General features: G+C 49.6%; 1 protein-coding gene across 1 annotated transcript in view; it reads left to right on the forward strand.

Annotated features, from left to right (window-relative positions):
* The first annotated feature begins 1,258 nt into the window (after positions 1–1,258).
* The window catches only part of rxfp1 (relaxin family peptide receptor 1), a 223,844-nt gene continuing 200,989 nt past the window's right edge, over positions 1,259–24,113 (forward strand). The window contains exons 1-2 of the mRNA XM_038792304.1: positions 1,259–1,387; positions 1,947–2,121. Coding sequence (XP_038648232.1) covers positions 2,073–2,121 — 49 coding nt within the window. The 5' untranslated portion in view covers positions 1,259–1,387; positions 1,947–2,072. The remainder of the gene's footprint in view (positions 1,388–1,946; positions 2,122–24,113) is intronic.

A 24,113-nucleotide genomic window follows, 5' to 3' on the forward strand; every position in this document is an offset into this window, starting at 1 on the left:
ATCATAGAATTTACAGTGCAGAAGGGGGCCACTCGGCCCATCGAGTCTGCACCGGCCCTTGGAAAGTGCACCCTACCTAAGCCCACACCTCCACTCTATCCCCGCAACCCAGCAACCCCGCCTAACCTTTTTGGACACTGATTTTAGCACTGCCAATCCACCTAACCTGCGCATCTTTGGACTATGGGAGGAAACTGGAGCACCCGGAGGAAACCCACGCAGACACGGGAGAACATGCAGACTCCGCACAGACAATGACTCAAGCCGGGAATCAAACCTGGGACCCTGGAGCTGTGAAGCAACTGTGCTACCATGTCCCCATGCCTGATTATCTAATAATATAATAATAACAATCTTCATTGTCACAAGTAGGCTTACATTAGCACTGCAATGACGTTACTGTGAAAATCCTCTAGTCGCCACACACCGGCGCCTATTTGGGTGCACAGAGGAAGTATTCAGAATGTGCAAATTACTGAAAGCACGTCTTTCACAACAGTGCTAACCACTCAGTAGCTTGTGCCCACTCCCCCAAATGGCACGGTACCAAATGGCTGCCCTGCAGGGCGTGGCAATGGCGGTCCATTCCTGGACACTGCCCCTGTCCTGGGGGTTACCCCAACGCCACAGCCCACCCCCTGGTCACCCTGCCCCCAGCCCTGGCAGGTGCCCCCACCCCCCAGCCAGCCCTGCCAGTGGCAGGACCGGCTGCCCACGGTCACGCCTCTGGAAACACGTCCTACCTCCTCTCTCTCCCTCAGCAGCCACGGTGCCTGTTCCCCGATTTCACCACTGGTGCACCTCGCCGTCGGTAATTCCTCCCAGTGGAGATGGAGCATCGCGAGTGTCCCGGAGAATAGCGGATTGTGGCCATTAATGATGTGGCAACGCGGTTTACTGTACGTGCGGAGTAGAACGCATTGACGCCGCAGTCGAGGCATCAGAGCATGGCATCCGTCAGAGGCACGGCACTGGGCACAATTTCCAGCTCGCGCACGATTCTCCGCACAATCACGGTTCGCGATCCCAGCATCGCTGGCCAGAGAATCCGCCTACAATGTTTTGGTCTCAACTATTTTCTGCAGTACCGAATTCCACAGGCTCACCACTCTCTGGGTGAAGGAATTTCTCCTCACCTCAGTCCTAAATGGTTTACCCTGTATCCTCAGACTCTGGCCCCTGGTTCTGGACTGCGGGCCATCGGGAGCATCCTCCTTGCCTGTGCCCTGAAACATAGAATCACATTGGCTGTGTGTCAATTGCAGCTATGTAGCTTTTCTGTCGGCTCTTGTTACAAACATCAGCATTCATTTACAAACAGGTCGCAGCTCTGGATTGAAAGGCTTTCGACAGCATCGGAGGACGGGACAGATCTCAGGCACGAAAGGTTAAGTCGGGGACCCTAGATTATAGTGGGGTCCGGATTGTGAGGATCGCTGGAGGCTGACTGAGGAGGAAATTTAAACTGAATGAACAGGCGGATGTGTGAGTGCAAAATTCTGGCGCCAAATGCAGAGTAGATGCGTGAGGGACAGTGTGATTGAAAGCGGAATGTGTGTTCGGGTGATGGGAATTGAAGGGAGACAGTGTACGCTTGGTGACAGAGCGCATGGAAAGTGTGCTGAGACTCTGGGAGGTGTGGGATTAAGAGGTGAGGGTGTGAGATGGTGAAATGGAGATTGGGGTGAGAAATGTGTGTGTGAATTTGAGATGGAGGGTAGAAAACGAGATTTGGAGAGGTGTAAATTTGGGGATTGAGTGAGAGTGAGTGTGAGATTAGGGTTTGAGAGTGGGTGTGATATAAAGGGGGAGGGAGAGTGTGTGTTTTTCAGTGTGCCAATGTTGAAGTTCAGTCTGTTCCATCAGGCAGCTCCTGAAGCTGAGCAACAGCCTCCACAGCAATTCCTTCTTTAACATCGCTACTTTTAACACTCTCCCCCCACCAGCCTGGACTCCACCTTCCGAGCTCTCCCCGGACAAGCGCAACAGCGAGTCTCGCTGAACAGAGCGTCTCACAGCGAACAGTGTGAATCACAACCGAGTGAGGAGCTACACGCTGGAAATTATTGGACATGGTGAAGTTTGAGATACTCTGCTTTTCTCTGGTGGTCGGGATGAATGGTAAGTAAGGAATCAATGAGCCTGATGGATAACGCTGCCATGCCTAATGTTGCATTTCTGATATATCGATTGTTGCCAATATTGCTGATATTAGTAACCTGCCAATATTGCTGATATTAATAACCTGCCAATATTGCTGATATTAGTAACCTGTCAATATTGCTGATAATTAGTAACCTGCCAATATTGCTGATATTAGTAACCTGCCAATATTGCTGATACTAATAACCTGCCAATATTGCTGATATTAGTAACCTGTCAATATTGCTGATAATTAGTAACCCGCCAATATTGCTGATATTAGTAACCTGCCAATATTGCTGATATCAATAACCTGCCAATATTGCTGATATTAGTAACCTGTCAATATTGCTGGTATTAGTAACCTGTCAATATTGCTGATAATTAGTAACCTGCCAATATTGCTGATATTAGTAACCTGCCAATATTGCTGATACTAATAACCTGCCAATATTGCTGATATTAGTAACCTGTCAATATTGCTGATAATTAGTAACCTGCCAATATTGCTGATATTAGTAACCTGCCAATATTGCTGATATTAGTAACCTGCCAATATTGCTGATATCAATAACCTGCCAATATTGCTGATATTAGTAACCTGTCAATATTGCTGATATTAGTAACCTGTCAATATTGCTGATATTAGTAACCTGTCAATATTGCTGATATTAGTAACCTGCCAATATTGCTGATATTAGTAACCTGCCAATATTGCTGACACTAATATCCTGCCAATATTGCTGATACTAATATCCTTCCATGTAATCGTGGCTGTGAAGTGGTGGCAAACGGTTTATACTTGGGGGACTCACTTCTTTATAAATGGCGATAACTACTTTGCCATATGTGATTAAAATGTTAATTTCTAAAGTACACAGACTTAAATATGAATGGAAGGGATTTTAAACAACGATCCGCGAAGTAACTGCTGGGTCGGTTTAGGCAATAAAACGGGAGGGGGGATGGTGTGAGAAGAGAGGAGGAAAAGGAGGGGATAGGAATAGAGGGGAGAGCAGAGGGTGGAGCTCTGTTCTGTATGGTGGCTGCATTGAGACCTCGCTGACACTGCGCCATCTGCTGGACCCACAGGAGTTGCACAACCGCAAGGACATATTATTAAATTTATGTTACCGTCATTGCCGAAAAAATATGCTGCCTGCTTAATGATGTATTCCTTCCCCTCTCCCGTGCGGCCCACCACCGTCATGTCATTTTGTTTTTGCAGAAGGTAGTACAATGTAAATGTTCCTAAAATGACTGTTAAATTCCTTCAAGAACGAACTGATTGTTGCATTTTACTATGCCCGTGTTTCCTGGGTGCGCTGCAGAAAATGAACACGATGCATTTCTATTTATAATCTTTTTGAGGTGAGAGAGTTGGGGCTTTGAAGATTATATGCAACATTCCTATTGGAAAACTTTCGCTGCACAAATCTGCAAAGGGAAAGAATGTGTTACAACTGTTATTTAATGTTCTCTTTGTACCTTGTGTGTGTCTGTGTGTTTGGCCAGGGTCTATGTTAGCCACTAGATTGAAAGAATTTCCATTTACTCAGGGTGGCACAGTGGTTAGCACTGCTGCCTCACGGTGCCAGGGACCCGGGTTCAATTCTGGCCTCGGTTGACTGTCAGTGTGGAGTTTGCACTTTCCCCCGTGTCTGCGTGGGTTTCTTCCGGGTGCTCCGGTTTCCTCCCACAGTCCAAAGATGTGCAGGGTAGGTGGATTGGCCATGCTAAATTGCCACTCAGTGTTGAAAGATGTGCAGGTTAGATGGATTGGCCGTGCTAAATTGCCCCTGTGTTGAAAGATGTGCAGGTTAGATGGATTGGCCATGCTAAATTGCCCCTGTGTTGAAAGATGTGCAGGTTAGATGGATTGGCTGTGCTAAATTGCCCCTGTGTTGAAAGATGTGCAGGTTAGATGGATTGGCCGTGCTAAATTGCCCCTGTGTTGAAAGATGTGCAGGTTAGGTCGGGTTGCGGGGATAGGGTGGGGGAGTGTGGTTTCCATGTAGAGTGCTCTTTCTTTTGGAGGGTTGGTGCTGACTTGATGGGCTGAATGGCCTCCTTCTGCATGGATAAAGCTTTTTCATGAATTTAGAGTGACCCAAATCCCTTAAAAGCCAATAAAGTATTTTTAGTGTGTCGTTATGTTGTAACATAGGAAACGTGGCAACCAATTTGCGCAGTCCCTCATACAGCAAAATGATAAGACCCGATCACCTGTTTTAGTGAGCTTGCCTGTGGGATAAACATCTTATTCAAAATCATGCTGCGGAATCATTTAGAACCTGAGGGCAGATCCTTAATGGCTCATCTAGAAAACGGCTCCTGTAACTGTGCAGCACTCCCTCAGTGTTGATTTGCAATGTCAGCCTAGATCTAATGCTCGAGTCTCTGGGGGTGGAGAACGAACCTATGGGGCGGGATTCTCCGTTCCTGACACTAAGTGTTGACACTGGGGCAGAATTTGTGGACGTTCATGACAGCAAAACTGGCGCCGAACCTGGATTGAATCAGCTACTGTTAAGGGGCTAGTACCGGATCCGCGTGGAGCGCAATCGATTCCAATGAAAAATGGTGCGGGATTCGCCAGGTCCATGATTGACACTCGGGAGGCTGACAAGTTACAGCTGGCAGCACGGTAGCATAGTGGTTAACACTATGGCTTCATAGCATCAGGGTCCCAGGTTCGATTCCCGGCTTGGGTCACTGCCTGTGTGGAGTCTGCACGTTCTCCCCGTGTCCGCGTGGGTTTCCTCCGGGTGCTCCGGTTTCCTCCCACAAGTTTCCGAAAGACGTGCTTGTTAAGTGAATTGGACATTCTGAATTCTCCCTCAGTGTACCTGAACAGGCGCCGGAGTGTGGCAACTAGAGGCTTTTCACAGTAACGTCATTGCAGTGTTAATGTAAGCCTACTTGTGACAATAAAGATCATTATTATTTACACACTTCACTCCTCACACACACCATCCCAGCCAGCAAGATGGCACTGGTTGTGCTGGAGCGCGCCCATACAGCTAATGGGTCGGCTGGGACCAGGGAACACCCTGGAGGATGGCCTAGGGGGGGACACCTATACGACCCATGGCCCTAGGTTTGCAGTGGGCTGTCAACGGCATGCACTGCTGCATGGCTGCCTTGCCATCTGCAGCAATGGTGTTCCATGCCCATCCACCCCGACCCCACAGCCCACCCCTTGGCCATTCCCTGCTCCTCCCCCAGCCCTAGCAGAAGCCTCCCGGCCAGCAGCAAAACTGGCAGCAAACTATGGCGATGTTGGACACTTTCCATACCCCCTCTCTCTCCCTCAGCAGCCATGACACCTGTTTCACGATTTTCAGAAGCACAAGTGAAACACGCCATCGGGAACTTGGCCCAATCGGAGGCGGAGCATCGCGGAGGTCTTGGGGAATACCAGGTCGGGCGCGTTAATGACACGCAAATGGTGTTTACCATATGGGCGTTCCGGACCACATTGATGCCGCTGATGAGGTGACGGAGAATTGCGATTTGCCGTAAAATCAGCACCGCCGCGATTTTGGCATTGAAACCTATTCTCCGCACAATCGCGTTTCGCGATTTCGGAGTCAGCCAACGGAGAATCCCGCCCATGATATTTTGACTGGGAAGCATGAAAGCTGCCTCTAAGATGTGAGCCGCGGGATTCTCCGTTCCTGAGACTAAGCATTGACGCCAGGGCAGGATTTGTGGAATTCCACGACAGCAAAACTGGTGCCGGACCTGGACCGATTCAGCGACTGTTAAAGGGCTGGCACAGGCTCCACGTGGAACACACTCGATTCCAATGAGAAACGGTGCAGGATTCGCCGGATTCGCGATTCACACTCTGGAGGCTGACAAGCTGCAGCCGGATGGCCAGCATGGTAGCACAGTGGTTAGCACAGGTGCTTCACAGCTCCAGGGTCCCAGGTTCGATTCCCCGCTGGGTCACTATCTGTGCGGAGTCTGCACGTTCTCCCCGTATGTGCGTGGGTTTCCTCCGGGTGCTCCGGTTTCCTTCCACAGTCCAAAGATGTGCAGGTTAGGTGGATTGGCCATGATAAATTGTCCTTAGTGTCCAAAAAAAGTTAGCTGGGGTTACGGGGATAGGGTGGAGGTGTGGGCTTAGGTAGGGTGCTCTTTCCAAGGGCCGGTGCAGACTCAATGGGCTGAATGGCCTCCTTCTGCACTGTAAATTCTATGATTCTATATACACACTTCACTCCCCATACACACCATCCCAGCCAACAAGATGGCACTGGTTGCACTGGAGCACGCCCATCCTGCTGAAGGGCCGGTTGGCCCCAGAGGGTACCCAGGGTGCGGCCTGGGATAACATCCATTTGACCCATTGCCCTAAGTTCACAGAAGGCAGTCAGCAGCGTGAGCATCTGCATTGCTGCCTTACAGGCCGCAGCAATGTGGCTCCGTGCCCGTTCACCCCGACCCCACATTCCACCTCCTAGCCACCACCCCCCCCCCCCCACTCCCCCAGCCCTGGCAAAAGCCCCCGGCCAGAGGGTCGACTGTCAGCAAACTATGGCGATGTTGAACACTTTCCATACTCCTTCCCTCTCCCTCAGCAGCCATGGTGCCTGTTTCACGATTTTTAAAAGCACAAGTGAACCACGCCGTTGGGAATTTGCCTAGTGGAGGCAGAGAATCATGGAGGCTCCCGAGAATACCGGGACAGGCCCGCTAATGATATGCCTGTTGTGTTATGTAATTTGGAATAACACAAGCTGCCACTTGATGCAGTTTTGAGTAAAAGATACTCCAGACTTTGAAGTAAATTCAATGTGTTTTATTGAACTATGAGCACAGTTCTCAATGAGTTCAACTCTCTGCTAATCTAACTGTAGTAACTCAGTCTAACTGAACCAGCCTTGCTCTAAGCCACGTGCTGGGGTGTGATGCTGAGGATACACCCTGTCTCACTCTGTAGATGTTGTTCTGTGGAACGAGGCAGGGTGTGAGTGCCTCATCCCTTTTATCGTGAGATACCACCCCTGAGTGTCCTGACTGCTCATTGGTCGTGTCCTATTCTGTGTGTTCATTAGCTGCATGTTTGCATATCATGACAATGCCAACAGTTTTTTCTGTACATGCGGAGTGGAACGCATTAACACTGCTGTCAAGGCAACGCGGAATTGCGATTTGGCGTGAAACCACGCCCGTCACGATTTCGCCGCCAAAACTGATTCTCCGCTCAATCGCGTTTTCCGATTCCAGCGTCGGATGATGGAGAATCCCTCCCGAGATGTTTTTAAACATTTCTACCTGCTGAGAATTTTAATCGTGTAAGTGGACTTCCCATTGATTTTTTTGTTAGATCCATGGTAACTGGATTAAAACAGGAAAGTCTGGAAGCAGCATGTCAGGCAGCTATGTCCAGGGAGTGCAAGTCAGTGAAGATTTGGGGATGAAGCCCCTTCTGCAAACTGGGAGCATTTGAAAGAGAACAAAACCACGGATTGGGAAAAAGAATGCGAGGATATTATTCACACAAGGACAACAAACACAGGAAAAGAAATAGAATGTGTTGCAAAGTGCCCAGGTGAAAAACAAGATAATGAAATGACATATCTTATATCAACATACAGAAAGGTCTAGCAGCATAACTAATGCAAATCCTTTCTTTTCAGTACTGCAGATGTGCATTATTAATACTATCTGATATTTCTGGCACCCTATGCCATTCATAACCGTCACTAATGTTGGAATTTAAAATTGTGTTGTCGTTTACGAACTTCAGCATATTTCATTGATTATGATGCCAACTGAATCCCTTGAGTGGCAGAAAATAATGGAAAGTCGAGGGCCGGGTCGGAGAATCGCCGGGGGAGAATCGGTGGCAATCGCACCCGCGTGGTCGCCACGGCGCTGGTCTGGGACCGTTGAAAGCGGCCCTCGCGGCGATTTTCCATGCTCAATGGGCAGAGTCCCGCCGGCGTGATTTATATATGGTCCCATTCGGCGGGACCTCGGCGTTCTGGCTGCGGGGGCCATCCTGGTTGGGGGGAGGGGCAGGCGGATCTGACTTTGGGGAGGGCCTCCACGGTGGCAGGCCCGCGATCGGGGGCTACCGATTGGCGGGCGCGCTCATTCCGGGGGGGGGGGGGGGCATATGTTCCTCTGCGCGGGGTCCTTGTAGGACTCCACAATGTTGCCCAGGGGCCGGCGCGGAGGCGGTAACTACGCGCATGCGCCAGCACGGAGACGGCCGTGGCACACATGTGGGACCCACGCCGGCCGTGGCGCACATGCGGGACCCACGCCGGCCGGCTTTCGGTGCCGGAGCAGCGCACAGCACTCTGGCACCGTTCTCACCCCTGAGGAAGGGGAGAATGACTGGGCCTGGAGGCCCATTGACGTCGGCGTCTCTCGCGCCGGTTTTGACGCCGACGTCAACACTTGGCCGTGATTTTGGAGAATCCCAGCCGAGATATTTGAAGGGGAATAAGCTAAATGAGAGATGTATAATCCACAAGATCAAAATTTGAACTATCACCTGAAACCAAAATAATGCTACATCCTTAAAATTACCTCCCAATGAATATTTTTTAGGTACATTCTATGATCTTTAGAGGGATACCTTATAATGGGCACTAATATTAATGAACTCAACGACATGATCCACAATATACATAAATGGTCAGTTAGAAGGAGCAGCCTCAAAAACAATATAATCTTTTTTCACTCCGTATTATACAAGGAAAACTACTGTGATACTGCAAACCTATGGTGCAGTAGTTCACAGTCAATTGCCTAGAAATAATGTGACTAGTATATATCACACATAGGATATCTCATGTATGGTAGGCACTGTGTTGCATCACTGAGACCTGTTGGGCCCAAGCTTCTGCAGTGTGGCAATCAGAGGATTGCCACTCCACTTCTAATCTCCTACCTGGTAATCCACCTGATCCTGTCTTGTCCAACCTCCTGACTCAAGCCTGGCAGGAACTGTGCTGAGCCTGAGGCCTTCAGTCGTGGCCTGTGGAGTAGAAACATAGAAAAAATAAGCAAGAGGAGGCCGTTTGGCCCATCGAGCCTTCTCCGCCACTCATTATGATTTTGGCTCATCTACCAACTCAGTAGGCTGATCCCGCTTTCCCCCTCATATCCTTTGATCCCCTTCACCCCAGTCAGAGGTAAGGAAGCCACTCCCCTTTTCACAGCACTAGCTGCCATACAGCAGGTAAGTTTGAAGATCCAGCCATTTTCAGAAGGCAGGGAGATGATAGGTTTGTCAGATAAGTTGATAGGATTGCGGGGAGAGGGGTTGGTCAGGGCGGCGTCCATTCATCAATGGGGAGTCTGGAGGAGAGGGGGGTCAGTACGGACCAATGTGACGTTAGGATGGCCTCAGAGAATGAGGCAAGCTTGCATAATTTCTTGCACATTTTTATTGTATCTTTAAGAGTCTATTGCCACGTGCATTTTATGAAATCATTGTGCATTTTGACTACATGATGTTTGTACAAGAAATATATTGCGATGTTTAGGAATTTTGACATGGCTTTGTCTGCATTGGGGTGATAAGGAATCAAGAACTGAAACAATGTGATTTTTCTTGGTTCCAGAACTTAGCTGAGTTAGTAATTAAGGGTTCCTGCCTTCTAGTGATCATGTTAGTTGAGGTCAATGTTGTTGGGCTTTTTTGTGCGAGTCATTTGCTTAATTCCTCTCCTTAGATCATCTGCTTTATTCCTCTGGCTGTTGGTACAGGAGAAAATGATTCAGCCAAGGATCTTGATAGTTCCCTGGTTCCAGTTTGAGGGACGCAGAAGGCTGTGGAGGCCAAATCACTGAGTGTCTTTAAGACAGAGATAGGTAGGTTCTTGATTAATAAGGGGATCAGGGGATATGGGGAGAAGGCAGGACAATAGTGATGAGAAAATATCAGCCATGATTGAATGGCGGAGCAGACTCGATGGGCCAAGTGGCCTAATTCTGCTCCTATGTCTTACGGTCTTATGGTCTTAATGGTATTTCAGCCAATTTTGTCTTGTTGGGAAAGAAGCATTTGACTGCAGAGGTGCGATATAACTACACAAACTCAAGCAATTTATCAATGTCATCTCAAATCTGAGATATGCTGGGCAGGATTCTCTCAGCCCGGGGCCGGAGAATCCCTGCGACTGCGCCACGCCCAAGACACCGGCACGCGATTCTCCGCAGAACGGAGAATCGGCGCCGTTGGCGCCAGCGTGGTTGGCGCGGTGCCAGTCGCGGGCCATTCTATGCAGCCGGCCCGCCGATTCTCGGCCCGGGATGGGCCGAGCGGCCATAGTTAAAATCCTGAGTCCCACCAACGCCATCCATACCTGCTCGCAGCAGGCGGGAACTCTGCGTGCAAAGGTCGGGTGGTGGCGTGTGGGGGGAGGGGGGGACTCCGATGCGGCCTGGCCAGCGATCGGGGCCCACCGATTGGCGGGCCGGCCTCTCTGTCCCCCAGCCTCTTTTCCTACGCGCCGGCCCCTGTAGCCCTGCACCATGTTGCATCGGGGCTGGCGTGTTGAAGGAGGCACCGCGCATGCACGTGTTGCCGCTTGTGCCACTGCATATGCGCGGATCCCGCGGCGCACAGTTCACGCCAGGATCGGCAGCTGGAGCACACCGTGCTGGCCCCCTGCAGGGACCGGAATTACTCCTGGGAGCTGCCCGTTCACGATGTCGTAAGACGCGATGGCATTTACGACGGCGTGGACACTCTGCCGTGGGCTGGGAGAATCCCGCCCGCTATATTTGGCGAATGCACTCCAGATTTTGTCATTCCATATGTACATATATCTCAAATTCTTCCCGTTTACCACGATAAGTTTACTAATTCCCGTTTTTGCTCGGGTAGAGTAATTGGGATGAATAGCAACATCTTTGTGTATCAAACAACTAAGCCAGAAGCGGCTCCAGAATTTTTATTAGCTGACAAGGAATATTATGATAGAGATTTTGGAATATATTCTATTGTTGCCATGTACTGGAATATTTGCAACATTTGTAATATCTGCAACATCTAGCTGAGAGGCGAGATCCTAGTTTTTACAATGTGTTGAAAAGACTGCATGTGGTCCAGCCTCCACAACCTTTGCCCCCATTCTGACAGCTCATGGAAATGAATTGATCACTGAAAAGGCAGTTTTAATGGAAAGGTAGTGTAAGAACTTCACTGAGCCCCTTCAACAGAGACTCCCACAACAGGAGATTCTGGACATCAAGTCGGGCAGTTGGCTGAGAAAGAAAGCCTGTCTCTTCCTCCTTCCGCTGAAGAGGTAATAAAGGCAACCAGATTAACCAAGTTAGATACAGTCCCTAACGCAGACGCCATTCCTGCAGAGATTTGAAAGTGTAAGAGTACCAAGGTCATTAGTAAACCTGCAGCCACCTTCAAGAGTATCGGAGAGCAGGACATTGTTCCACAGGAACTCACAGATGCTAGCATAGCATCTATAAGTGGGAAAAGGTTCCAAAAATGTATGCAGCAGCTACCGAGGGATAATTGTGCTCTCACACACAGGGAAGATCCAGACAAGAATCCTATTAAACAGTCTACTAGACAGCCTCATAGGTCCTTCCAGAATCGCAGTGTGATTTTAGGACCAACGGTCGGATAGTTGATCTGATGTTTGTAGCAAGAAAGATGCAAAGAGCAACTTTAGGATCAATATACAGACTGTCTGTAGACCTGACTCAAGCTTTTGACAGGGAGAGTTGGTCTGGTCTATGGCACTTGCTCCCTAAGCTGGGATGTCCTGAAAAGTACATTAAAATCCTGCACCTACTACATGCTACACCTACTACACCTATGCCGGTTATGGCATAACCGGATGTGTTTGTGCCTGTGGAGAGGTGTCCAATACCTTTGCAGTAACCAGCGGCATAAGGCAAGGAAGCATTTAGTGGCTTTCCAACTGCCCAGTCTCTTATGATAATAATATCATAATAATAATAATCTTTATTGTCACAAGTAGGCTTACATTAACACTGCAATGAAGTTACTGTGAAAAGCCCCTAGTCGCCACATTCCGGCGCCTGTTCGGGTACACTGAGGGAGAATTCAGAATGTCCAAATTACCTCACAGCACGTCTTTCAGGACTTGTGGGGGGGGGCAACCGGAACACCCGGAGGAAACCCACGCAGACACGGGGAGAACGTGCAGACTCCGCACAAACAGTGACTCAAGCCTGGAATCGAACCTGGGACCCTGGTGTTGTGTTCGGGCAGCAGGGTAGCATGGTGGTTAGCATAAATGCTTCACAGCTCCAGGGTCCCAGGTTCGATTCCCGGCTGGGTCACTGTCTGTGCGGAGTCTGCACGTCCTCCCCCTGTGTGCGTGGGTTTCCTCCGGGTGCTCCGGTTTCCTCCCACAGTCCAAAGATGTGCGGGTTAGGTGGATTGGCCATGCTAAATTGCCCGTAGTGTCCTAATAAAAAGTAAGGTTAAGGGGGGGAGGGGGTTGTTGGGTTACAGGTATAGGGTGGATACGTGGGTTTGAGTAGGGTGATCATGGCTCGGCACAACATTGAGGGCCGAAGGGCCTGTTCTGTGCTGTACTGTTCTATGTTCTAACAGTGCTAACCACTGTTCAACCATACCTCCCTTTTTTGCAGCAATGCTTAGGGAAGCCACAAGAGACAAGTCAGCAGGCTTCAACATTGTTCAGGGATGTTCTGCTGCCTGCCTGCCTCCACCAAAGGCACAGAGGCAATAATCAGAGAACTTCAGTACAAAGGTGACTGTGCCATGCATCTAACAATATGAAGATATCCAGACTACAGTAAACAAAAATGTTAGTCACCAAATCAGTGTCTCCAAGACCGAGGTTATGTTTCCCCCTGCATCAAGCTTGCACACAATGAAGTATGAGTCTCAAGGTTGTAGAAAAATTCTTATACCTTGGTAGTGTGTTTGATGGAATCCTGATAATGATGAATCGTTGGGTGGGATTTTCCGACCCCCTGCCGGGTCGGAGAATCACCGGGGGACGGGGGGGGGGGGGGGGGGGAGACGGCGTGAATCCCGCCCCGACGCCGACTGCCGAATTCTCCAGCGCTGGTTTTTTGGCTGGGGCGGGGATGGTGTAGCGCCGGTCGGGGGCCATTAGCACCCGGACCCTCCGGCGATTCACCGGGCCCCAATTTTGGCCGGTCCCGCCAGCATGAAATGGACAAGGTCCATATTGGCGGGACCTGGCTCTGAGGGCGGCCTGCGGAGTCCTCGGGGGGGGGGCGCGGGGGTAACCAGCCCCGGGGGGGGGGGCCCCCACGGTGGCCTGGCCTGAGATCAGGGCCCACCGATCTGCGGGTGGGCTTGTGCCGTGGGGGCACTCTTTCCCTCCGCACCGGCCTGTGTAAACCTCTGCAATGGCCGGCGTGGAGAAGAAACCCCCTGCACATGCGCAGGGATCACGCCAGCAGTTCTGCACATGCGCCAGAACACGCTGACGTTCCCACGCATGCACAAACTCGGGCTGGCCACGTAGGCCCTTCGGCACCGGTTGGCGCGGCTCCAACCACTCCAGCGCCGGCCTAGCCCCCGGAAGTGCGAAGGATTCCACAACTTCCGGGCAACTTGATGCCGGAATGGTTCACGCCACTCTTTGGCGCCGGTACGGGAAGCCCGCCGGTTGGGGGAGAATCCCGGCCCTTGTGTTTTCCCTCAATAAAAGGACCAATTCCGTGCGATGGTAAAAGTTCACTTTTGACTTCAATGTTAGGCAGTGCGGCTGATGGTACACGATTTCTTATACTTCAATAAAACAATTCGGCCAACTGGCCAGTACAAAACGTAATAAGCTTACAAGTTACTTAGAGGTGATTTAAAGAACAAAGCACATGGCAGAGTAAAGGAGCATAGGTCAATGACAGGCTTGGAGAGATAGATATAGCGAGATTGTTAGAATTGGTTAAAACAAAAGCAAACTTTCTGGGCTCCTCTCTTTTAGGGAGGTGCTTATCTTCGGGTTAACTCTTTCTTTGTCTCTAATTGGCTCTTTGCATGGAGGACCCTGACTTTGGTTTGCCCAGCTAGATGCCCGTCAATTAACTGATAAGATTATCAGGAGAGATTGGATGGAATTCATTGCAGTATGACCTTATTTTATTCAAGTTTGTATCGCTGTGTGTGCGTCTTTTAAGGCATTGGAACTTGCTCTCTTTAATGGTTTTGTCTGAGGAGATTGAAACTTGACTAATCTTTGTCCAGCAGGGCTTCCCTTCTCTGGCCGTTTCTATGACTACGAATGGCATTCAAGTATCGGGTGCATACCTTTGTAAGATCAAATCAGATTGAATACACACACTTCTCAAAAACATGATTCTTGGTTATAGGTTTTCAACAAATCCATTGAGTATCGGAACTTAGTTCTATCAGTGTTCTTTCGGGATGCCAAGATATTTGCGAGTTTGCACATCCAGAAAGCAAGTTGTGCCTACTGTCAACTCCATGGTCATGACCAGACGTAGCATGGCATGAAGCTGAAGACTAAATTCAAACTTTCAGACCATTGTCCTTACCACCCTGCCATATGGAATGGAATCCAGGGTCTGCTGCAGCCACCAATAAGCTCTGGAAAGCTTCCCCCAAAGCTACCTGAGGCCCTGAGTCCAAAACACTGATGTCCTTCATCAACAGCATAGAGACCACCATCCAGGAAATTCAAATTTGATGGACAGGCCAGTTCTTCCATGTGGATTATTATAGAATTCCCAAGTGAATCATAGAATCCCTACAGTGCAGAAGGGGGCCATTTGGCCCATCAACCCTCTGAAGAGCACTCTACCAAGATCCACTCCCCCGTCGTCCCCGCCTTATCCCCGTAACCAAACCTGCACATCCTTGGACACCAAGGCTCAATTTATCATGGCCAATTGACCTAACCTGCACACCTTTGGACTGTGGGAGGAAACCGGAGCACCCGGAGGAAACCCAGGCAGACACGGGGAGAATGAGCAAACCACAGAGACAGTCACCCGAAGCGGGAATCAAGCCCGAGTCCCTGGCACTGTGAGGCAGCAGTGCTAATCACTGTGCCACCATGCCCCATCTTTGATATGGATTTGTCTCAGAGCAAACATCAGGGCGGTCAGTACAAATGATTCAAGGACACTCTAAAAAGAACGGTAACAACCTGTGCATCGCAGACCATCTCTCTTGGGAAAACATTGAAGCTGAGTGACCCATGTGGAGGCAAGCATTAAAATTTGGTTCAGCATGTTTTGATATCCAGCTGCACCAAACTCACAGCATTCAACATGCCCAGAGGAAGGCCAGAGGTAGCCTAGCTGCAGGGGTTCTACCAAGCACCAATGACAATATGGGTTTGCTGTTCTGTCAGCATCAAGGAGTCTAACACCACTGTCACATATATCTTTAAAAATTGTTTAAAATTTTTAATGGTCTACTCTGCTAAATTATGATTCATAGCACAGTACTTTGACAGTGAATCATTTGGTACAAGTGGTAGTGTTTACTGTCAGAACATGCTGCTGATTAACGCTGTCGGTAAGTAAAACGTATAGGACTGGGCTTCCAGGCATAATTCAGCTGATGTTGAGATATGCGTTTTGATCCTCCAGTCCTCAATTTCATCTCTTGACAAGGCAGCAAACATTGTTTTGTAGTACATTCTGAATTAGATTTTAGTCTTCATGTAGTGTATTTCAAGTCAGCTATTTTATATTGTAAGGAGTTTCATCCAAAGTAAGAATGTAAAATTCTGTGTATTAGAGCGAGCGTTCCTCTTAACACCAGGGATCATATTTTTGTCTCCCAGTGGAAGTGTGAAGGAGGTCACGCAATGCTTACTTTCGTTTTTTTTTCAATCATGGGGTCTGGGTGTTACTGCATTTATTGTCCGTCCCAAATTGCCCTTGAGACGGTTATGGTATGCTGCCTTTTTGACCACTGCGGTTTGTGTGTGCAGGTACATAACGGTGCTGTTAGGGATGGTTCCAGGATTTTGACCCAGTGACAATGATGTAACGGCGATATTTCTCCAAGTCGGGATGGTGGAAAAATAAATGTTCTCTACCTCTGAAACCCCTTGCCATTTTGTGTAAATTTCCCAGGGGCTTGGGCTGGCTTCAATGTAGATTCTCATTGACGGCAGTGGGACCAGAGAATTCTGCCGTTAGTGAATGGCAGGCGGACTCCCACGGCTGGGAAACACGTGGTTGGCAGGCCAGAGAATTCCACCCGAGATTTTTCACTGGACGAAGTGCCATTATGCATTCAAAACTGTAGAAAAAATTGTTGGTATATCCTCCTTGTCATGTTTGACGCTGGGATATAAATGTACAGACAGGTCTGACTGTGGTGAGGGGGGGGGGGGGGGGGGAGGAATTTCCCTGCCTTTGAAAGATAAAAAAAATGCAAGCACTGCACTCCTCCAGTGATTCATTTAAAATGCAGGAGACACCCATCTGTTCATTCAATTTCAGCTTTTGGAGTTGGGAAACCAATATATTGATAGCTGTGACCATTATGAATGATTGGCTGAGTATCAATCAACAGCTGTTGATTCAGCTGTTCAGGGGAATATTGACATTTACACACGGTTGTAATACGATACTCTGCCTTTGATGTGGTTTCAGAGTACATGGCTATTGGTTTAAACAACTTAACGGCCACTTAAAGGATTACCGTTTTTGTCCATGGAGAAATTCTTGTCACTGCATCAATGAGTGAGAATTTGGTATAATGGCACAAGTTAAATTTTTCCAGTTACATTTAAAATAATTCCTATTACTTCCTGAAGACTGTAAATAGTGAATAATGTTTGAGTGGCTATGGAGGATACATGAGACCTATGGCAGTGACATGGTGATGGCTCAGAGGATTTGAGAGGGCATTGAGGGTACATGGAATGGCACAGGGAACCAAGGGGACATGGAGGTGGGATGGAGGATCTGTGGGAGCATGGTAATGGAATGGGTGTTCTGGAACATGGGATGGCATGGGGATGAGTAGGGTGAGGAGTTGATATTTAGAGAGACATTAAATTATGTTGGTAACTGGGCTGCTATCTCTGAGAACCTAGGCGGACCTTCTGGCCAGGCCACCTCTGCACCCACACTCGTCGCACACTCCATTGCAGCTCATTAAATGCACTATGTGAAAAACAAAATCACCGGGCAAACTCACAAATGGATCAAGTAGGGGTGGCATGTGGTGCTGTGGTTAGCACTGGGACTATGGCGCTGAGGACCCGGGTTCGAATCCCGGCCCTGGGTCACAGTCCGTGTGGAGTTTGCACATTCTCTCGTGTCTATGTGGGTTTCACCCCCACAACCCAAAGATGTGCAGGTTAGGTGGATTGGCCACGCTAAATTGCCCCTTAATTGTAAAAAAGATAATTGGGTACCCTAAATTTAAAAAAAACCCAAATGGATCAAGTGTGCTTTTGGAAGATAGAAAGGTTCACTGGTCAGGATTTCTGAGCCCAAGGAACAATTGTGTCTGTGTACAGCAGCACGGTAAATGCATTTTGAAAATTGCAGGGAACAGCCAGTGGCTTGACATAGGGCAGCTTAAACAGGCAAATCAAGACCTGTGTAAATTCTGGTGCAAAAATGAAAATATTACACTTCAAAGCATTGAGCAGCAGAACCAAAGCTTCTAAAGGAACTGTTAGAGGACACTCAAAAAAAATACACAGGAGTTCGGATTCCTCGGTCCACCAGCCGCGTTTTCCTGGGCGGCGCGCCCTAGCTGGCAGCTGCCACCTGCCAATGGGATTTCCCATTGTGACCATCCCACGCTGCCAGGAAATCCGTGGGCATGGGTGCTCTGCTGGCCCAATGGAGAATCCCGCCGGCAGAGAATCCCACTGAGGATATTTTTATGGGCCAGAAGAAATTTTCTTCCTGAGTCAATTGGGAAACACCGGGCGGGATTCTCCCGTACCCAGCGGGGCGGTAGGGGGGGGGTCCCGGCGGGACGGAGTGGCATGAACCATTCCGGCGTCGAGCCGGCCCAAAGGTGCGGAATCCTCCACACCTTTAGGGGCTAGGCTCGCCCCGGAGTGGTTGCCGCCCCACCGGCTGGCGTGGTTGCCGCCCCACCGGCTGGCGTGGAAGGCCTTTGGCGCCACGCCAGCCGAGGCCGAAGGGACTCCGCTGGCCAGCGCGAGTCCGCACATGCACGGGAGCATCAGCACTGCTGACATCATCCTCGTGCATGCGCGGGGGGGGTCACCTACGCATGGGCCATGGCAGAGGCTGATGGTCGGCGCGTAGTAAAAAGAGTGCCCCCAAGGCACAGGCCCACCCATGGATCGGTGGGCCCCGGTCGCGGGCCAGGCCACCTTGGAACACCCCCGGGGGCCAGATCGCCCCGGGCCCCCTCCAGGATCCCGGAGCCCACCCGCACCTCCAGGTCCCGCCGGTAAGGGACCCAGTCCAATTTACGCCGGCGGGACCAGGATAAAACCATCGGGACTTCGGTCCATTGCAGGCCAGAGAATCACCGAGGGGGGGCCGCTGCAAGCGGCCGCCGACCGGCGCGGCGCGATTCCCGCCCCCGCCGAATCTCCGGTGCCGAAGATTCCGGCGGAGTGTCTGCTGGGGATAGGTGTGTGGGAGTCACGACTGGTGGACCCATGGTTTGTGGTTTCTGGAGGTGACACTTCAACAGGTGGAGGTGGAGGGGGAATTGGTTGCGGGCGTATGATGTTCCGCAGTGCCCTTCGATTTCTGTGAACAATGGTGCCATCAGACATTTTTAGCACATTGGATCTGGGTACGGCCTGCCGAACAATGACAGCCAGGGCAGACCACCCCCCCCCCATCAGTTGTTTTGATCCTGACAGTGTCTGCTGGGGATAGCACGTCCAGATCAGTGGCATGTGCATCATAGTTCTGTTTCTGACTGTTGTGCAGCTGTTGCATCTTTTGTAGTACCGGTAGGTGATCTGGGTTGGGCAGGTGTAGGGCTGGAAGTGTTGTTCGCAGGTCCCTGTTCATCAGCAGTTGAGCTGGTGACATGCCAGTTGATAAGGGAGTCGCCCGGTACGCTAATAGTGCAAGGTATATGTCGGAGGCGAAGTCTGAGGCTTTGTGGATAAGTTGCTTGACGATGTGCACCCCCTTTTCGACTTTGCCGTTGGACTGCGGGTAGTGCGGACTGGAGGTAACGTGTTTGAAGTTGTAGATCTTAGCAAACATGGTCCATTCTCGACTGTGGAAACACGGGCCATGGTCACTCATGACGGTATTCGGGATGCCATGCAGCGAGAATATCTCTTTACACGCTTTGATGACGGTCCTTGAGGTGAGGTCGGACAGCTGCAGTACCTCAGGATAGTTTGAAAAGTAATCAATGAGTAGGATGTAGTCGCGACCATTCGCGTGGAATAGGTCAATGCCAACCTTGGACCATGGAGAGGTTTTCAGGTTGTGTTGTTGGAGCATTTCCTTGCTCTGTGCTGGTTTGAACCTCTGACAGGTTTCGCTGTCCAGGACCATGTCCGTGATGTTCTGGTTGATGCCGGGCCAGTAGACAGCTTGTCGGGCTCTGCGTCTGCAGTTTTCTATGCCCTGGTATCCCTCCGTGAATCTGCCGCAGAACAATGCGCTGGTGACACAGCGGGATCACCATTTCTAGCAGGATGCCGTTGATCAGCATTAGGTCGTCCTTGATGTTATAGAATTGAGGGCATTGCCCTTTCGGCCACCCATTATTGAGGTTGTGGATGACTCGCTGGCAACAGGGTGTCTTTGGCCATCTCTTCTCTGATGAGAACGGGCTTTTTGTCTGTTGCCGGGAGGATGCTTGCGCACATTTGTACCTGTGATTCAATGTGCTGGATGATCTCCAGTGGCTCACTGGGCGAGGTGACGGAACGGCACAATGCATCTGCAGTGATGAGCTCCTTGCCAGGTGTGTACACAAGATTGAAATCGTACCTCCGGAGTTTGAGCAGAATCCTCTGCAATCGGGGTGTCATGTCGTTCAGGTCCCTTTGGATTATGTGGACCAGAGGTCTGTGATCCGTCTCAACGGTGAATGTTGGCAGTCCGTAGACATAGTCATGGAATTTGAAGATGCCGGTGAGAAGACCTAAACACTCCTTCTCAATCTGCGAGTACCTGTGGTCTCTGTCGGTGTCATTGCCCGTGACGCGTATGCCACAGGGACACATGATGATGTGTCGTTTTTTTGTAGCAGTACCGCCCCAATGCCATCCTGACTCGCATCGGTCAATATCTTAGTTTCCCGGTCTGGGTCAAAGAATGCAAGGACGGGTGCAATGGTGAGCTTGACCTTCAGCTCCAGCCACTCTGTCTGGTGTTCCGTCTTCCACTCGGAGGCGGTTGATTTCTTGAATACTTTTCTTAGGGCCGTTGTGTGTGTGGCCAAATTCGGGATGAATTTGCCTGGGAAGTTTCCCACTCCAAGGAAGCGCAGTACTGCTTTAGAACATAGAACATAGAACAGTACAGCACAGAACAGGCCCTTCGGCCCTCGATGTTGTGCCGAGCAATGATCACCCCACTTAAACCCACGTAACCCGTAACCCAACAATCCCCCCATTAACCTTACACTACGGGCAATTTAGCATGGCCAATCCACCTAGTCATGGTACTGCTTTCTTGTCCTCGGGTACCCTCATTGCCTCGATGGCTTTTATTTTGTCCGCGTCCGGGCGTACACCATGTTTCGATATCTGATCACCCAGGAACTTCAGCGTGGATGTCCCAAAACGGCACTTGGATTTGTTTAGCTTGAGGTCAGGTTCATGTGTGCGGCGGAATACTCTCTTTAGTCGCAACACATGTTCCTCCAGAGTTGAAGACCAGATTATGATATCGTCAATGTAGACATGAACCCCTTCTATTCCTTCCATCGTCTGTTCCATGATGCGATGGAATATCTGTGATACCTAGATGATGCCAAATGGCATTTGGTTGTAGCAGAATCTGCCAAAAGGCGTGTTGAAGTTGCAGAGTTTCTGCTGGATTCTTCAAGTTCGATTTGCCAAAATCCTTGGGATGCGTCCAGTTTTGTGAAGAAGCACGTGTGCCATTTCGCTCGTGATTTCTTCCCTTTTTGGGATTGGGTAATGTTCCCGCATAATGTTTTTGTTTAGATCCTTGGGGTCGATGCAGATGCATCGACCCCAAAGGCTTTTTTACGCACACCATCGAGCTGACCCAGTCGGTTGGTTCAGTGACCTTGGAGATGGTGTCTTTCTTTTGTAGGTTCTGCTTCCAGGCGATCCCTCAGTGGAGCAGGGACTCTCCTTGGTGCATGGACCACTGGTTTGGTGTCAGGCCACAGTAGAATCTTGTACTCGTACGGATGTGTGCCCATTCCGCTGAAGACATCTGGGTACTGGGCTAGGATGTCGTCGATGCTGGCCTGAAGATCCTGATGAGACGATGGTGTAGACCCTTTGGGTGAGGTTCAGTTGCTTGCAGGCATGCGCACCTAGCAGGGACTCCCTGTCTGGTTGAACAATCTCGAAGCGTAGGCTTGTCTCTATGTGTCGGTTGGACACTGTCAGATGGCAGAACCCCAGTGCCTTAATTGCGTTGCCATGGTAGTCCTGGAGTTTGCAAGCAGCTGGAAGGATTTTGGGAGCCTTCTTGATTCTCGTGAAGTCCGACTTTGAGATCAGGTTATAGCTGAGTTGGGGCTTCGGGGAGTCTGGGCTCACGCCAGGGAGGGGCGGGGTGAGAGATTAGGGCACTATTTAAAAATGGTTTCCTGATCTCCTGCTGCACTAAAGAGTTCTGGCGAGCGGAGCCCTTCAGTGCAGGAAAGCGTTCCGCGCTGAGGCCCCGGATTGCAGCACAGTCCCATTCGATAGTGTGGTCTTTCTCTGTGCTGCGAGCGCTGGGAAACAACCGGCTAAATGCGCTCCACATGGGACTCAGTTGCAATTCAGTTAGATTGCACCCAACATCTCTGTATCTAATCTGTCCATCCTTGTCCGAATTTTATATGTTTCAATTAGATCCTCACTCAGTCTTCTAAATTCCAGTGAATACCGCCCCAATCAACCCACTCTATCCTAATAGGACAATTCTGCCATCCCAGGAATCAGTCTGGTGAATCTTCATTGCACCCCCTCTATGGCAAGAATCTCCTTTCTTCGATGAGGGGAACGATCGAATGGCTAAACTGTGACCAAAAACCAGTTCGCTGCGGCACAGCCTGGCCAGTAGAAGCCAGGAGACCCCACTCCCAGGATCTACCTGGCTCACAATGTTGCGAGGTAATTCCCGCCCATTGTGGGCGGGATCACTTTTAGGCAAATCTGCACATTAGAACGAGACATCTTTTCTCACTTTAATGTGCAGATACCCGAGGTGTGGGATCTATCTCCTTTGCCTTGGAGACCTTGGGTGATTGCCGTTCAGTACTGTTCTCCACAAATGGAACAGCCCTCGCGAAGGTCTCCCAGGGGTTCGGAGACCCCCAGGTGCATGCCCTTTGGGTAGGGTGGTACTTGGCACTGCTGATGCCACCTCGGCATCCTGGCAGTGACACCCTGGCAGTGCCATCTGGGTGCCAGCCTGGCAGGGGCACTGCTGATTGGACTGGGGGTGTCCTGCGCGAGGGTTGCGGGGGACCCTCTCAGAGTGCGTTGAGGTTTTGGGGGGGATTCCGGGTCGGGCCGGGAGCCTTGGAGTTGGTGGCCCGATCTCTTGCTGCACTGAGGATTTCCGGAAAGCGGAACTCCCCAGTGCAGAAAGCGGGGCGATGTGCAGCCTCGGCTGTGTGTTCCCCACTGAGGCCCCTTATTTAACGTGAGTGGTGTTTTATAGCCATGTGTTTCTCGGCATTTCGGGCACCGGAAACATGTGTTAAACGTGCTCGGTATGGGACTTATTCCCATTTAGTTAGATCGTGCCCAAGGAGACCAAAACTGCGCACCATCTTTAGTTGTTGACAACAGCTCCCAATTTTTCATTCTAAGGTGAGAATGATTTTCACTTTCCTGTTATTTGATTTTTAAAAATCAAACTTGGTTACAGAAAATCAGTCTACCTAATTATCTTTCATCAACATTCAAGCGTGTTGAGAGATGTTAAACCGTTTTCCATATTCCTTTCCATATTCCTGTTAATCTCCACCTATCACTGTCTCCCTTTGCAACCCCACCGCTCCATGCCCCCCACAATAGTATAAATCTGACCCTATTTCCAGTTCTCTCCATCTTTGTCAAAGCGTCCCTGCTCTGGGTCACTGTCTGTGTGGAGTTTGCACATTCTCCCTGTGTTTGCGTGGGTTTCACCCCCACAACACAAAGATGTGCAGGGTAGGTGGATTGAACATGCTAAATTGCCCCTTAATTGGAAAAAATGAATTGGATACTCTAAATTTATAAATAAATTTATAAGACAAAGATCTCCCCCAAAGATTTGTTTGATGCTGCTGTTACATATTTGCTCTTTGAAATAAGTTGTACAGTGTCCAAGTGCAGTTAATTAACTGATAGCTAATGGCCATCATTTTATGTTCCAGTCACTTTCCAGTCAGTAATATTACCTGTAATTATATCAAGAATAGAGAAAGGGGAAGGCAATGATAAAGCAAAATCTAATTAACGAGTTCAGAGGGTGGCTATAAACTCCACCTTCCTTCAGATTTTCTTTATTGTAACTCTGCAGCGGTGATTGTAGATATTACTGTGGATAATACTTTGGGATATTACTCTCGTTGAGCCTGTAAGATATGGCTGTGGTCACAGTTATAGATATTGGTGTACTATCAATTGAATTAATGTATTACTATCACATGCTGATGTGAAATATTATATATTCATGAAGGATACCACTGCAGAGACTGATTGAAATGTTGCTAAACTGTTACAGAACATCACTGGTGTTGAATATTATTGCAGGTACTGATCTGGGACACCACTGCAGGTGTAATATATTTAATTATTGACAGTAATGTGTGGAGTGACGAGATACCAGCAAATGATGTGACAGCAGATATTCTGTTAGCC

Source organism: Scyliorhinus canicula, chromosome 3 (genome assembly GCF_902713615.1).
Source record: "Scyliorhinus canicula chromosome 3, sScyCan1.1, whole genome shotgun sequence".
Lineage (NCBI taxonomy): Eukaryota > Metazoa > Chordata > Chondrichthyes > Carcharhiniformes > Scyliorhinidae > Scyliorhinus > Scyliorhinus canicula.